Raw genomic sequence first — 16,024 nt, 5'->3', positions numbered from 1 at the left:
ACCGTTACAGAATTGGTTTGATAGTATCAGGGGGAATAAAGAAATCAACATCACAGGAATAATGTCAGTCTCCTACACCTTGATCTTCCACGTATTGGTACTGCCTAGATAATCTGAGGGTGAAACTCCCATTGACTTCAGTAGGGCCCGGAAAGCTAACATATTTCGTCATTTTCAAAGCAGTCCTATTTTGCTGTCCGTATTTAGTCCTGTAATAATTTGCGGAAAAACTTGTCTGTATGCACAGACTTGTACAAATTGGGGAGGCAGATGTCTAATAGATTTCACCACATTTTGGCTATTACGTATTTAGCTTCCCAACTGGGACTATTAGGATGCACACTATACAGCAATCAAACAGAGCAATTAAAGTAGTGAAATATGTAGAACGAAACCTGTTTCTTCTTTTATTTAAGGGTAACGATTTTGGTATCAGACATTTTAGTATTATTGTATAGGCTGCAAATGTAACTTCATCTACTTCTCAGTTGGAATAGGTCAGCAGTAAAACCCCTTGCTCATGATCTTTTATTGGACCCAGAGAGGATTCCTTAAACCTGTTTACTTCAGTCGCACTTCCTTTTATTTGCAATAATTTATTTTTGGTGGAAAAGCAGGCAGGATTTGGGCAAACCTAATGGACGTTAATGCAATAAGTTGGAGCATATGAGATGAGTCAGAAAATTCAATCTCTAAGAAAGATGCTCACATGAATCTTTCACAGTCAATGAATGACTATCAGGATTCCATTAATTTAATAACAAGGGTTTCATTTTTTCCATTGGAAAAAGGCGTCTTTGTGATTTAATAAACTTTAAATCTAAAATTGGAGTGGAAAACGGGTGGGAAGGAAACCCAAAATCCACTGAGTGTGAGAATGTTACTATCTTCCTGAACTACAAGGAATCATGTATAGCAATGCAAATAATAATAATGTACTATTGTGTAAGTGGCATGTAACACTTACACTGATTAACTATGTGCCATATCCAACAGGGTGAAATTCACCCCTGTGGAATGGGCCAGCCTGAGGCCTATGCACCATATGACTCACTTCAGTCTTATTTTAAGGAATTAGGCAAGGTTTTGCAAAAGGAGCCTAAGGGAATTAAGCCAAGACATTCAGATCTGACTAGTGGTTTTTGGATGCCTCAATTTTTGGTGCCCAGTCTGAGATGCCTGAAAGAAATGGTTCTCACCCAGAGGTCCAGGGTCCCTGGGGGGCTGTGAGCAGGTTTCAGGGAGTCCAGCAAAAATAAACCAGAGAGCAGGGCCGGCGTTAAACTCACTACGGCCGAGGGCAAAAAGCCGAATCCCAAGCCCCACTGCCTGGGGCTGAAGCTGAAGCCTGAGCAACTTAGCTTTGTGGGGCCCTCTGTGGCGGGGGGCATTGGGCAATTGCTTGGCTTGCTACCTTCTAATGCCAGCCCTGGGTTTTCATCTACTGAAAAACAGTTGTTGGGGAACAGGTGGGCCCTGGAATTTTTATAGCATGTTGGTGCGGAGGGGAGGGCTCAGAAGGAAAAAGCTTGGGAAACCCCTGCCTTAGAGAAGGCAGATTTTCTAAAAGCTAAGCACCCACTGTCTGAAAATCAGGCCTCTTTAAGACGTAGCTGGTCATAAAAATTGCAGCACCCAAAATCACTTAGTCACTTTTGAAAATCTAGGCCTAAGACAACCAATTCTCATAGAATTTCCATGGGAGTTGGTAGCTTCCTTCATATAGGCTCCTTAGCTGGCACTGGCTCTGGCTGTCTCCAGAGTGAACCTCACGCATAATCTTTATTCAGGCAAACTCCCACTGTCCTCAGTGAAATTGTTAGAAAACCATGCTCTTCTCTTTGATTTTCATGTTTCAAATATGCAGCTGACACTCTCCACAACCAGAGCGCCCTGCTTCTTGAGAACATCTCCAGGGTCATACCCTCCTCTCCAGAGACTCCAGAATCTCCAGACATGCTGAGTCAGTCACAAGGAAGGACAAGGAGGACAAGCTTGGTCAGCATGAACAGTGAAACCTCTGGGTCGACAGAGAGCTTGCCATCAACAAACATCTCCAATAGTGAGTGAGGCTTTGGGATGTTTATTTCTGATACAGTGTCAATCGTTCCATTTGCCTCAGGCCTATGGAGGTTTATTTTGAAAAGGAAATCTTCCCTTTCCAGGAATACTAGTAGTGCTTTTAAGAGCTTAAGCAGCTAGAATTTTAATTAACCCAGGTTAGTGTCCTCCATTTATATCGTTGGGTTTTTTTTTGCATTTTGTTCAGATAAGGTAATAAAATTAGGGTCATGCTTTTTATTAAGTCATTTATAAGGAGTAAATTTTAACAGGTATTATGAGCATGTTCCAGTCATGACTACTGTTGCCCCTTTTTTGACCCAAGCAACTAGTCAAAGTTCAGGTCCCTGTGGGTGTCCCATTTGGGAGTAGAATTTGGTGATAGGTGTTTCTTTGATACAGTTTTGTTTATTTACAAAGAATGTACAAAAGTCCTGTGTCTTCAAGTGCTGTAGATAGTTATAAGCAGTGATGAGCTGCCAAAATCTTAACAACCGGTTCCCTCCTCACCCCACGAGGGGGTCGTGACCCACCCCTGTCCCCTGGGAGTCCTGCCCCATCCAATCCCCCCGCATTCCTTGACGTCCCGCCCCCCAGGACCCCTGCCCCATCCACCCCACTCCCCTGTCCCCTGAGTGCTCCCCAGAACCGGGCAGGAGGGTCTCATGGGCCACTGTAGTGGGTGACCACCCCGCCCCTAAGAGCCAGAGGGATCTGCTGGGGGGCGAGGTGGGGAGTCCCAGCGGCGCTTACCTGGGGCAGCTCCCAGGAAGCATCCGGCAGGTCCTTCTGGCTCCTGGGGCGGGGTAGCATAGCTGGGGGGAAGCAGGGGGGAGCCCACTGATCACATCAAAAGTGGAGCCTTAGGCACTGACTCCCTGGGTGCTCCGGGGCTGGAGCACCCACGGGGAAAATTTGGTGGGTGCTCGGCAGCTCCCTGCCCCCAGCTCACCTCCGCTCCACCTCCTTCCCTGAATGCGCCGCCCCCCCTCTGCTTCTCCACCCCCCCAGCTTCCCACAAATCAGCTGTTAGCGTGGGAGTTGATTCCCCTGTCGTCGTCCCTCCCCCCCGCCCCCGGTTTACCTGCTGCGGCGCGGGCGGCCCTCCTCATGCCCCCCCACCCCAGCTCACCTCCGCCTCCCTGGGCCTGAGTGTGAAGCCGCCGCCTGCTTCTCAGCCCTCCCAGGCTTCCCGCACTAACAGCTGATTCGCAGGAAACCGTGGGGGTGGAGAAGCAGAGCTGGGTGGTGTGTTCAGGGGAGGAGGCGGAGCAGAGGTGACCTGGGGCTAGGCGCGGGGTGGGAAGCTGACGGTGAGTGCTCTGCACCTACCAAATTTTCCCTGTGGGTGCTCCAGCCCCGGAACACCCACGGAGTTGGCGCCTAAGGTGCCACTTTTGGCCGGTTGTTAAATTTAGAAGCCCTTTTAGAACCGGTTGTCCCGAGGTGTGAACCGGCTCCAGCTCACCACTGGTTATAAGCAACCTATTGGCCTGTTGGACAAAACTAATCTATAATTGATTAATTTACCCTTTTTGAGAACATCTGTTGTTCAGAGATGATTAACCCTTTAAGAGCTATTTGTAAATGAATTCTTAATATAAAGTGATACACAATGAAACTGACTAGTTTAATTTTATGGTGTTAAGACATTATAATTTATCATCATTTATGTGATGGTAGCATGCAAAGGCCTCAGTTAGAATCAAGGTCCCATCATGCTGGGAGCTGTGAAGATGCTCCCTGCCCCAAGCAGCATAGTATTAACCGTACAATTTGCATTGAAAACACTCGAGCAATTGTTTGAAACTAAATGATAGACTGTTTTTGGTTCATGAAAGCATTACAATTAACGTTAGGCTTTATAATGTCTTTTACAGGAACCAAAATTTTGGGAGAATCCTTTTAAACAAGTTGCCTAAACCAAAAAGATAGAGATTATTAACAGGGTATCTGTTAGAAACATGGTGCCATACTGCTTGTTTGTTATTTGCAGTTACTGCCAAATGGTGGGGAACAAAGCGAATAGATTATTCCCTGTACTGTCCTGATGTTCTAACTGCATTCCCAACAGTGGCCTTGCCACATCTCTTCCACGCCAGCTACTGGGAATCAACTGACGTCGTGGCATTCATTTTAAGACAGGTAATTTTATCTTGATCTCTCTCTAAAGGAAAATTCAGTATGAATCAGTAATAATCTGTATCAGACCCTTTTGAATGTTAAGCTATACAGCAACTTTAGTCTGGTGAAAAGTTATTCATCCTTTCTGAGAAACAGTGTCTAGGCACTTGGCCGGGAGTCATGAATATCTGCTTTCCAGTCCCTCCTCTGCCACTGTTCCCAGCGGCATCTCACATTTGTTCTGTTTTGTTTTCAGTTTTGCTATTAACTCAGGTGGAGGTCACCTCTTTAGAGTCCAGTGAGGTACGTTTGTTATATACGATAAGAGAAGGATGCTTTCATAGCTAGAGCACAGGATTGGAAGTGAGAAGATGTGGGTTACAGTCTCAGTTTTGTCATATCCTCCTTGATCTTTGAGAAGGCATTTGCCCTTTCTGCTTGGCTTCCCTAGGGTACCGCCCAACAAATGAGGAGGGGAAATAATACGAAACAAGCGGCTGAGAGAGTTGAATAGTTATCTACAAATCTCTTTGATGAAAAGCACTATATTAAATGAAGAAGAGATGAATTCTCATAAGCTGGCATCTAAAAATAGGTACATAGGATAAAAATAATAACGTAATGTGCAAGTTACTGGGCTTTAATCAAGGTTATATTTTTGGATCAGATGTGTCTCTGCATAGTCAAAATGGCACTGTAATCGCTAATCTTTGGTAACAGAATAGGCTGTTGATATCAGGCAGCACTGATGTACTTTGGATGAAATAGGTTGGTCTAATTGGATACTGTGTTTATATGGAGGGCATGGAGGAGTCTGACATTTGACTCCTGATAAAATAGGCTGTGAGTGAGCAAGACATTAGTCTGATCCCATGATTAGTATGTGTGTGTTTCACCTTTATTTGACAAGAGTAATTTGACTTCAGTTTACCCAGGAGAGGATTTTCTAAGGAGTGTAAATGAGGAGTAGGGGCTCTTTGCATGGTGATTAGCACAGTATAAATACAAGAGCTGGTCGAAATTTTTCTGATGGAGGAGTACTGCATCTGAAAAATGCTGATTTGATGGAACCAAAATGTTCCGTGTCAATTCAGCTGATGCAGATGTAACACACACAGTCCTGGCTGTGGTGTTCTGTCTCATTTAGTGGCAATGAGACCACTTAGAGATATTAATGAGTTTGCTCTACAGCCTTAGCTAACAGGCATATGGCTTTTAGCCCATGCAGTTGAGGCTCACGCATATAGCTCCAGAGGTCCCAGGTTCGATCCCGCTTGCCGACGACCGGGGTCTGTCGACGTTACGCAGAGTCTGCCTGTCTGGTTTCCTGCCAGCCCATCTGGCTCGCTGGACTGCCCAGCTCCCCACCTAGTGGACTGCTAGCAGCTCCCTGGCTAATCTACCTTCTCAGCTCTCTGGATCCCCACCCTATACCGGAAACCTACTGACCGCTATACTGACCTACATGCCTCCAGCTTCCATCCAGGACACACCACACGATCCATTGTCTACAGCCAAGCTCTAAAATACAACCGCATTTGCTCCAATCCCTCAGACAGAGACAAACATCTGCAAGATCTCTACCAAGCATTCTTAAAACTACAATACCCACCAGAGCCAGAAGAGTACCCAGAAGTCACCTACTTCAAGACAGGCCCAACAAAGAAAATAACAGAACACCACTAGCCATCACCTTCAGCCCCCAATGAAAACCTTTCCAACGCATCATCAAAGATCTACAACCTATCCTGAAAAATGATCCCTCACTCTCACAGATCTTGGGAGACAGACCAGTCCTCGGTTACAGACAGCCCCCCAACCTGAAGCAAATACTCACCAACAACCACACAACAAAAACACTAACCCAGGAACCTGTCCTTGCAACAAAGCCCGATGCCAACTCTGTCCACATCTATTCAAGTGACTCCATCGTAGGACCTAATCACATCAGCCACGCTATCAGAGGCTCATTCACCTGCACATCCACCAATGTGATATATGCCATCACATGCCAGCAATGCCCCTCTGCCATGTACATTGGCCAAACCGGACAGTCTCTATGCAAAAGAATAAATGGACACAGATCTGACATCAGGAATCATAACATTCAAAAACTGGTAAGAGAACACTTCAACCTCTCTGGCCACTCAGTAAAAGACTTAAGGGTTGCAATTCTGCAACAGAAAAGCTTCAAAAACAGACTCCAAGGAGAAACTGCAGATCTTGAATTAATATGCAAACTAGATACCATTACTTGGGTTTGACTAGAGACTGGGAGTGGCTGGGTCATTACACATGTTGAATCTGTTTCCCCATGTTAAGTACCCCCACACCTTGTCAACTGTCTAAATGGGCCATCATGATTATCACTACAAAAGTTTTTTTTTCTCCTGCTGATAATAGCTCATCTTAATTAATTAGCCTCTTACAGTTTGTATGGCAACTTCCACCTTCTCTGTATGTGTATATATATATCTTCTTACTATATGTTCCATTCTATGCATCCAATGAAGTGGGCTGTAGCCCACGAAAGCTTATGCTCTAATAAATTTGTTAGTCTCTAAGGTGCCACAGGTACTCCTGTTCTTAACTCCACAGGCTATCTCCCTTCTTTTCCTGCTCCAAGCTGGTGTCACTGGAGTCTCCTCAGCCAGCTGAATCTCCCTAGTCTGACCTACCAGGCAGCATGTGTGCTATCCACAGCTCCTGAGAATAGAGTCTCAATGGCTGACCCTCCCTCCTGCCCATCCTGCTGCCTGGAGAGGCAACAGACCCCAGTGCTGGGTGGACAGTGATGCGAGTTAGCCAGAGAAAAGGGCTGAAAGCCAGCTGGGCAGTTCTATCCAGTCTCCACTCCTCAGAGGTCAGTCTGCATCTGTGGATTTTACTACAGGCCATGGCTTGAAACTAGGTAACTCACAAAACCATCCATCACCCTTTGCGCTTAAGATCAGGAGCTTAGATCCAGTGTTCATAACTTACCCATGGTGAATGGGATTTGTGCTAGTGAATAAATTACCTGTCTAAACTAAAACCCCAGAGTCCTCTATACCTGTTAGACAGTCACTTGCATAGAGTAAAGCCAATCATGGGTTACCTAGGTCTGCTTGTACTTTGCTTTAGAAATGTATTTATCTTTCCATTAGCAAATTTGGTTTTCCTGTTCGTTTTCCCCATAAGATTTTTTGCAAGTTAAGACAACAAATAGCACAGATGTAAACTTCAGGTGAAAGGCTTCCCAAGCCAAATCAGGCCTGTCTTGACTCATACAAGTAGTCCCTGGAACACCAGTAGGCATATCCATGTGGGGAAAGTCAGCAAGACTTGGCTGTCTTTATCTGGAGAAAATCATTGTGGGACTGAACGTTGCCATGTCATTTTCTATGAAAAGATTTTCCTTCCTCTCATGCCTCTAAATATTAAAGGAGAAACATCCCTCATCCTCTGACCCCACCTTTGCAATGCCCTTCTCTCTGCTCACGACACATTATATTTTATAAATATCAAGACTGAATGCTCTTCAATGGTTCCATTAAAGCCCTATCCTGAGAGGCAGATAGCAAAGTTGATCAGTACCATTCCTGAAGAAGAGCTCTGTGTGAGCTCGAAAGCTTCTCTCTCATCAGCAGAAGTTGGTCCAATAAAAGATATTACCTCACCCACCTTGTCTCTCCAGTTCTGTTCCTGTCACTTCTCAAAATAACCCCTCTGTCCGTGAAGCAGGTGAAGTAAAAAAAGAGTGGACAATTAATTGGTTAGTCAGTTGTTCCAATAACGATAGATGGTTTTTCAGGTGATCCTGCTGAGAGTGTTGATGTACTTTGACACAGGCAAGGAACCAAGCCATTGGAACAACTGTCTCAGAAACACAGCATTACAAATAAATAGCTGCTTAGCCTGGATTGGAAAGGAATGCTGGCTTTGTGGTAACACTGAATTGGAGTCTCGGAGACCTAGGTCTAATTCCTGTTCCTGTCACAGATGTCCTGTGTGATTTTAAACAAATCACTTAAGGGCAGATTTACACTGGTATTTAGGTGCGTAAAGTTGCAGATAGGCACCTAACCTGCTTTGGTGCTTTTGTAAATGTGTTAGGCACCCTAATTCCAGTTGAAAGTCATGGGGCTGTATATAGCAGGCTTTTATTAAGAGGACATTTCTTTGAGACAGCAGGGGCTGCACTGGCAGGTCTGTGGGTCTTACTAACTTGCATGTAAATATATATTTAAAGCAAAAGCAAGGCTGAGGTTTTCAAAACTGCCTAAGCAAGTTGGGCACCCATCTATTTGAGGCAGCTGGGACGTCTCAGTATCAACAGGCACTTTTCCATTTCAGTGTGAACCAGGCTAGGGACGTCAGATTGGCCTAAAACGGTCTGGGTTTGGCTCCTCTTTATTAAATGCCCATCAAGAGGGAATCTTGGACACCAAGTTGAAGGAGTGTTAATGATATTCATAGAGAGGCTGAAATAGGCAACAGCAGCCATTTCAGATTAGCTTGTGGAGGAGGCTGAACTGAAGGTTTACGCTTGGTGAGTCAGTTGCTCATTTACACTGAAGTAACCTCATGCTATCCATGGTCCATCAGTCGCCAGTCAGAGTACAAACCTCCTCTTGTTTAAGTTTGTAGACTGTTCCTTTAGAACCACAGAGAGAGCACAATAGCTCCCTGTTGGGGGCTGACATTTAGATCATATGGGAATGCAGCTAGACTTGTATTTTGATCAAGCTTTGCATGCTCAACCACAAGACTGAATTGGTGCTGGCATCTTTGTCGTTATGCTACTGCATGTGGACCTAATACGTGGAACCACTCGCATGGGGGATAGGTGCGGAAAGCCAGTGCAAGTGGGGTCAGGGAGCTGGCCACCAGGCCCATCAAGGAAAGGGGAAGGTCGCAGCAAATGCTACTATGGTCCATGAGCAATCATACGACTGCTTTGAGGATGGCTTCACAGCCCAGGAGAAGAGGATGCAACTGTCCTCAATCCTTATGTAACACTCCCACTGTTTACTCTGGCTTTTGTGGGTTTTGAGGATTTGAGTCTGAAGCAGGAATAAATTTGCTTCATTGGGAATGGAAAACAACACAATAAGCTGCTGACATGCATTGTGCAGATACAATAACATCCTCTGCTTGCTTGACACTTAAGGTGAATTATATGCAGGTACATGAATATTCCTGATCCGATTACCCATTTCTTTAGCGTATTCTTACCATGATCTGGGGAATGCAACTAAACTGTTGCAGCACCGTGCTTCCTCCTCTCGCACCAAGCATAGCTACGATGAATCTGGTGGCCGCCCATCATTTATTGTAACATTAATCTCATTTCAGGTGATGAGGTATGAAAATGTGAATGTCAAGGAAAATGACAGCTTGGACCCTGCAACACTAAGCCCCTCCAATCCACGAGAGAAATGGCTACGCAAGAGGACACACGTCAAGCTCAGAGTACGTATCCTGTACCATCCCAGAGCAGATACAGATCTATGTCTTTCCTTGCAACAATTTCAATGGAATGCAGTTCCCTCACCTGAAGTGTGATTGTTGCATAACTGCAGATTAGTAAAGAATTGAAAAGCATTAAGTATCGCTTCGGGGAAGGAGGGAGTGTGTGTGTGTGTATATCCTACTGACTGCGAGAGTACAGAAGTGAGAACTAAAAGAACAGAATCCTGAGGCTTCAGCAACAAAAACTTGCGTGCTATAGAACAAGAAAAATGGTGTTAAAATTAAAGCAACATTATTCCAAACACAATAGGTTGATCTGTAGACTGAAAGCATCTTCAGGTGAATAGTGGATATTGGTTACATAATATTTTGCCCTTGTCTAGCTTCTTAATTCTCAAACACAGAGATTCCCAAGTCAGAGCTCTCTAACACAGGTGTGAGGTAGGTCATCTGCCCTGCTTTTCAGCATGAGCGAACAGAAAGGTAAAGTGACCAGTGCATACTTGGCAGAGTTGAGTATAGGAGTCAGGACATTCAGGTTCTTTCTTCTGTGGCTAAGGCACGGAACTATCCCTCCCCTGTGCTATTAAATCAGAGAACACGGGGACTGTGATTTCTAGTCCTCCATCATCATCTTACTATAAGAGCAATGGGGTCCAATGGTGAGATTCGGGAGAATTGGGAATTGTGACAGCTGGGTTTGATTCTCCGCTCTCCAAGGGCAAATGCCTACCGTGGTTCATGTGCCTTATCCTAGCCCTCTGTAAGGGTCGGGGCAGAATTTCAACCCCAGGGAGTAGTGTTAATGTTGAATTGTTGTCTGGATCTGTGCAGCACCCGGCATGCTGAGGCCTCAGGGTGCTATTATAATACTAATAAACAATATTAGAACATTAGAGAGGAAGGGTGGCCCAGTGATTCAGCTGCTGCACTGAGACTCAGGAGAGATGGGTTCTGTTCTTGGCTCTGCCAGACTCCTTGTGTGACCTTGAACAATTTCCTTAGATGCTTTTGAAAAATGCCACCCTAAGTCGCCTAAGAAGAGCACATGTCCCGCTGATTTTTTCAGTGCGACTTGGGCTCCTCCTAAGTAATTCATGTGTTTTTGAAAAATCCCAATCTTCATCTGTTGGTGCCTCAGTTCCTCATCTGTAAAATGGGGATAATATTCCCTTCCTCCTACCCTTTGTCTGCCTCATCTATTTAGATTATAATCACTCTCTTTGGGACAGAGACTACCACTTAATCTCTGACCTTGACGGGGCATAGGCACTAATATAATACAAACAACCCAATGCAAAGCCTACCAAAAGCATAAAAACGTGGAAATACTAACCTTTTTCTTTCATTTCAGAACGTAACTGCCAATCACAGAGCAAACGATGTCATTGCAGCCGAAGACGGTCCTCAGATACTGGTTGGGCGGTTTATGTATGGCCCCCTGGATATGGTCGCTTTAACGGGTGAAAAGGTAAAGCTAGACCTTTTGTGGATCATTTCCCCCAAATTAACGCTAGTGGTTACATGAGTTGAGCACAGTCACACACTTAACTGTCCGTGTTACCATAGATGGCTCCACAGTGATGGGGATTATGTTTAGTAGACTTGACTTTCAGGGATCATTTCTATAGTTTGTAACTAGAGAAGTGTAGCCGAAAGTGTCTGATCTCCTGTCACGCTGGCAAAAATGTGCTAAAATTGAGCCCTCCTGATATCTGACCTTTTTCTACCGATCACCTTTCTTATGCGCTCCTGGCCATCTGAGCAGCTTGATGCTGAGCATCAGGGGTGAAGTGATTACTAAGCATTCCATCCTATCACACCACCTACTGGAGACTGAATTAACTTACTAAACAAGAATTAAAAGAAATCATTCTGTAGCAGTGGCAAATCATGGAAGAAAAATTGATATACCCCAGATGAGACATTCAGATAAAAGAATTGGGACTCGGGGGCGGGGGGGTTTCACATTGTTGTTGTTTCTCTTAAACAAGGAAGCCTGAAGATGAATTTTAGCACCAGAGTAGTAATGTGACGCAGCTGGGGCCATTGCTGTTCTAAAAGTCTCATACAATAGAAGTGTTTAAAGCTAATAAAGCCAAGCGTTAAGCTACAATATACCAGTTAGTGTGTATGGCCTGGAGGGGCAGAGCATTGGAGGGGCACAGATTCATTGCAAACTGTAATGGTGAATTTTTTTGTGCTTCAGTAGAGTCGCCCAACAGTACAGTGGCTCTGTCATATTTAGATTTCATGATCAGTGCAGTTTTATTTAGTAACAAATGCCTGTAACCACAAATAATTACACGGTCCAACATTGCTACACTTACACCATCAGCCTGTATAAACAAAAATGTGTCCCCTCTAGATGTGTGTAGCTTAATACCATGAAAATAGCCTTAAAAGAATGACTTGCAGTTGTTTCCTTAAATGAGTTATCAGCGTTCATTTACAATCTGCGATGGCATAAATATCACTGTTTTGTCAGAGGAAAATGAAGCTGGTGGTGGTGGTAGCTGAATTATTGAAAAGCAACAGATAGCATCCCTAGCCCTGCCATTGCCAGCAGGGTTGTGACACAGCTGAGCTGAATGTAATCACAGGCTAGAAATGAAATAATGGGTTCTGTGCACGACCTACTGTTTGTACTCTTAACCTCAGGCATCTTGCTCTTGAAACCATCTGCACTTAAATAATCACTCTTAATAACTGGTTTACATAAAGGAAGCTTGCTTTGTGCTCTCACTGCTCACACCTCAGCTACCAGGAAATCCATGCTCCTTCTTTGTTTCATGGAATGTAGCCATTGAGCAGATTTCATTTTTCCTTCACCTGATGCAGTACAATCCCTTGCACTACATATGCTAAACTGGGGAAAGTGAGCTGAAGAAGCCAACCGTGACTAATGATCGGGCATAAGCCCTAATCAGTCCATATTATGACTTCCTCATGGCACAGTGAGAATCTTACTACAGTACAAAAGAACAAAAAAGTACACTTGCCTGGAGTGCCAGTCCCCTGAAACAGCCATTATTGCATGTGGCCTTGGATAGGAAATTGGTCACAGCAGCAGTTTTCAATGTGAGGGTCACAACTGGCTGTCAGACTGCCTTGCCTTTCTCAGCTTGCTAGATGGGAAGGTGGTGGGGATCCTGGTATGAAAAAGGCTAAGAACCTCTGTGCTTACTGGTACCTTGGTTCCAGTAGCCTGGCTGTGACAAATGTGTATAAAATGCTGGCAGTCACATAACTGTAGTGAAGATGGGGGCACTCCCTGCATGTACCAGGGCTATTTAATTTAGTCACTGTGTCACTCCCCTTTGGTAGCATTTCTGATGCACTTTAAGACATGGGCTCCCCCCCTCCAATGCCGTGAGCTGGAAGTGGTTCCTTTTCCCTTGTAAGTATTTGGATTCCCACCCTATAGAATTCAAAAGCACAACTGGCCACCTTCTTGAAAACCTAGCAGACAGGCTAAGGCTTGCTTGGTGCCAGATATCCATATCTAAAGGTTGTCCCCTCAGAAATTAGGACCATTGCAGGGGTGGGAGGGCGAAGCTTGAATTTCTGCTGCCATTGCTGGACTGGTTCCTTGGTTGCATAGTGAACTTTGGTTAATATAGTGCTCGTTAAAGGTGAAATGTCTGGAGAGTGAATTATTAAAATGCATTTAATTTCAAGAGGTGTGCAGATCCTGTAGTCAAACCCCCTCAAATACAGCAATCTTTATTGTCTGGGGTGGTGGCAGATGGCAGGTACGTTTCCAAAAGAAAATTGTGTGTGCGTGCCCACACGCCGATGGCTTCTTAAAGCAAGTTCGTTCCCCATTCCACTGCATTTGGAAACACAATTTGGGGAACCTCATTGCATCTCTGCCTTTAACGTAATAGCAAAGTCCCTCCCAACTGACTTACTGCAAAAGGCAAAAATTGTATGGCTTTTCCTAACACAGCCATAGAGACCTCTTGGTTGAGTGACATGGTGGAAGCTGAGTAAATTTATCCTGGAAGTAACTCCATTAAAATCAATTAAACTACAGCAGGGGATGAATTTGCCTCCTTATGTTGACTCCAAACCCAGTAGAGTGCATGTAACAGTATTTCTCTGTCCTAAACAGGGCTTGGTTGTTCTGCTCTACAATTCCTAAGAATGTGCTGCAGCTACCATCTCTCTGCAGAATTCAGCCTTTCCCGTGCCCACATAAATTTAATTGTCAAAGTGGGGTGAGGTCACATTTAGTTAAGATTGTTGTTTTAATCTGGTCTCTTGGTTTGTAAGAACTCTAAAACAGCCCTATTACTTGAGATGACATAGGGGATAAGATCACAGATTTGCTCAAACTTTATTGCAGATTTTTATCATAGCCCTTTTATTAGATTTTCAACCACTCTTTATTCTGATCACGTTTTATGTATATATATAAAATAAAAGAGAAGATTCTTTTGGTAGTGATGAATAGGAAGCTGGGAGGGGGCATCAGTACTGGCATTATGAGAAACACATAAGTTATATTGCTCCAGAACTTGATTACTACTTATGCATACCATTCCTCAAATGTAGAATTAATTGACATTTTGAACCTATGTGGATATGAGTGAGCAGTGTAGTCTCAGAGTATATTTGCTTGGTATTAAAAGGTTTCAGTTATGCATTCAGGAAGACTACAACTCCCAGCCACTCAAGAAGTAACCCCCCTCCACATCATTTTTTATTTATATTACAGTAGCGTCTAGAGCCCCAGGTTAGACAGGGGCGCCATTGTGCTAGGTGCTGTACAAACAGAGACAATCCATGTCCCAAGGATCTTAAAAGTCTAAATAGGCAAGACGGTGACAGGGTGGGAGAGAAAAGGAAGCAGAGAAGTGAAGTGACTTGCCCAGCACTACATAGCAAGTCAGATCCAGGAATAGAATGCAGGTCTCCTGAGTCCCACTCAGGTGCCCCATCCATTGGACCACTCGGCCTTTCGAGCTGCTGAAGGACTAGATTGTGGCATTTGCACTCACGCTCATGTTTCCAGGTGGAGGATGTGTGCCGCCCAGGTGGCATTCTGCCTGCACAGTGCTGAGGCAGGCAGGTAGCATTTTCAGGAGCAGGAAATAATATATGCTTTAAAATGATGCGGCATGTGTTCCCTTAGTGCCACTGGCTGTGCTGGGAGGGTGAGACGCTGGCTCCGGCACCTTTCACGTGTGGAGTGCCTGAGGTTCCTTTGCTTGTGCTTAGAGAACTGAATCACTGACACGCTGTCTGCTCTCTGTGCCATCTACTCCCCCTTCCTGGTGCACTTTTGCAGCAGCAGTTAGTCTAGCCGAAGTGTGTGTTCTGCCCTCTCTTCCTGCGCCTAACTCAGGAGTTGGGATTCTTCTGCTAGCAATGCAAGAGAACAAAGCAGACGGTGTCCAAACCGAAATGATGCAGAGATACTATTGTGGCAAATCCACCCTCTCCTCTTAATGGCTCATAGCTGGGGGAAGCAGAGGATGCAAGATCACTTGAAATCCATACTGATTTTGATTATAGAGGCACGAGAAGGAGCCGTGGGGGGGAGGACAACTCTTAAATTAGCTGGATCCTGTGCTGATTTGAGCACTCCATAAGCATCACTTTATACATGATTTGGGAGTCGGATGTAGTTAGTGTCACTTTAGGTTGCTCTCATCGTTAAGCAGAAAAATTCTCCTTGAGCTATGATTGCTTTCAGCCTCTTGTGTAAAAATACACTAGAGGATCAGTGCTGGATGCTAGTAAGGGGAGGCCTCCCAGTTAGAGCACAGAACTGGGAGACAAAGAGGCTAAACTTGGCTCTGCCATTGGCTCAGTGCCATGCCACCTTGGGGGCAAGTCATGCAATGGCTCTATGCCTCGGTTTCCCCATCTGTAAAATGGGGATGGATATTTACTGACCTCACACTGAGGTTGAGATGCTTGAAAAGGGTAAGAATATCTTTGCTGCTGTCAGGCACAGTGCTGTAACTTACACGTATATTCCATTTTCCAAGGGAATTCTTCAAGAGAGTCCATTTAGGATTTCTACAGACTGCTCATTTGTATTCCCATTGACTTTCTGTCATCTCAGTAACAGTGTACACATTTGGCTTCTAACAGGTACAAGTATGAAACTAACTAGATTGAAAACGCATTCCAGTTTATTCCTCCTTCAGACTGCAGACCCACTACCGCCATTTAAATGTATGTCTCTGGTATAACCCAAAATTCAGTGGTGGGAGGACATAAAAAGACTAACTTGGAGAGAGATTACTTATTAAGCTATAAAGATGTGTATGGAAACAAACTCATGCAGGGATGATGAGTGAGGGATAAGGTAGTGCAGTTAAACGAAATGCTGTTCTGATCACAGTGAGATGCTTAATTTGGATGGTTG

General features: G+C 44.6%; 1 protein-coding gene and 1 pseudogene across 11 annotated transcripts in view; both read left to right on the top strand.

Moving 5' to 3' along the window:
- Nucleotides 1-16,024, top strand: part of PITPNM3 (PITPNM family member 3) — a 357,658-nt gene that overhangs the window by 313,452 nt on the left and 28,182 nt on the right. For all 11 annotated transcript variants that reach the window (XR_012155383.1, XM_073315258.1, XM_073315263.1 and 8 more), the window contains 4 exons: nt 1,868-2,062; nt 4,058-4,206; nt 9,523-9,639; nt 10,994-11,110. Coding sequence is in view for 10 of the 11 variants with exons in the window: in XM_073315258.1 (XP_073171359.1) it covers nt 1,868-2,062; nt 4,058-4,206; nt 9,523-9,639; nt 10,994-11,110 (578 nt within the window). In the remaining variant the exon portion in view is untranslated. The remainder of the gene's footprint in view (nt 1-1,867; nt 2,063-4,057; nt 4,207-9,522; nt 9,640-10,993; nt 11,111-16,024) is intronic.
- LOC140899925 (small nucleolar RNA U3) lies at nt 11,240-11,333 on the top strand (annotated as a pseudogene).

This window comes from Lepidochelys kempii, chromosome 17 (genome assembly GCF_965140265.1).
Source record: "Lepidochelys kempii isolate rLepKem1 chromosome 17, rLepKem1.hap2, whole genome shotgun sequence".
Classification (NCBI taxonomy): Eukaryota; Metazoa; Chordata; order Testudines; family Cheloniidae; genus Lepidochelys; species Lepidochelys kempii.
Note: the sequence above shows the minus strand (reverse complement) of the source record. Positions and strands in the feature narration are given on the sequence as shown.